The following is a 939-nucleotide window of genomic DNA, read 5'->3' on the forward strand; positions in this document are numbered from 1 at the left end:
TACGTGTGCGTATATGCGTGTGATTGCGCCTTTGCTTTTATGCATACCTATTCGCGCCTTTGCCTACAGCTGCCCTACTACATCGACGGGTCCGCGAAGGTGACGCAGAGCAACGCTATTCTCCGCTACGTCGCCAGGAAGCACGACCTGTTGGGCCGGACGGACGAGGAGCGGGTCCGCGTCGACGTGTTGGAGAACCAGGCGATGGACCTCAGGATGAGTTACGTCAGGCTCGTCTACCAGAATTATGTGAGTCCTGCGAGTGCCTTCTGGTGGTCGGGGATGTAGGCGGGGCAGGAGATTCAAGATGAGTAAGCAGGATAATGAAGAAATCTGTGAGCTATTCTTGGGATTATATGCTAATATGACCTTGGGTGTGAGCGTGGCAGTTACTATTGTTATTATCTGCTGATAAGATAATCAGTCATCCAATCTTAGAAAATTTAACTTGATCAACTATTTGAGATAATTAGTCAATCAAACATGAGTACATGTAAATTGTAAGCTAATCTTGTGAACACCTGCCTGTGACATTAAGTGTAATCATGACAGGAAATTAAAAATAATCATTATGATGATGACCCACTTTTGGACTTGAATGTAGGCGTGGCAGATGATTTAAGATCATTACTCAACTATAACTTGCCGTTCATTTAGACTCAAGGGGAAATTAAGAATAACCAGTGATCAATCAAGAAATCTTATGAGCATCTACTAACCTCATATACAGAAAATTTAGAAAAAATTATTCAGTCAATCGAGCCAGCATGTGTTAATGATCCTGGAGGTAATAAAGCTAGAAATACTAACATACCAACTAATCTTTTCAATCGCAATGCCTCCTTTACTATCAGGGACTTGACTATGACGATAAAGCCTGAGAAAAGTTAGTATTTCGTGGGAAAGAGCTTAGCAAGGGTGCGGAATCCCGGGTGTGAA

At 42.8% G+C, this 939-nt stretch overlaps 1 protein-coding gene across 1 annotated transcript in view; it reads left to right on the forward strand.

Annotated features, from left to right (window-relative positions):
* LOC119592656 (glutathione S-transferase Mu 2-like) overlaps window positions 1-939 on the forward strand; it is a 66444-nt gene that overhangs the window by 61909 nt on the left and 3596 nt on the right. The window contains exon 3 of the mRNA XM_037941570.1: window positions 70-249. Within this exon, the coding sequence (XP_037797498.1) occupies window positions 70-249 (180 nt within the window). The remainder of the gene's footprint in view (window positions 1-69; window positions 250-939) is intronic.

Source organism: Penaeus monodon, chromosome 30 (genome assembly GCF_015228065.2).
Source record: "Penaeus monodon isolate SGIC_2016 chromosome 30, NSTDA_Pmon_1, whole genome shotgun sequence".
NCBI classification, from domain to species: domain Eukaryota; kingdom Metazoa; phylum Arthropoda; class Malacostraca; order Decapoda; family Penaeidae; genus Penaeus; species Penaeus monodon.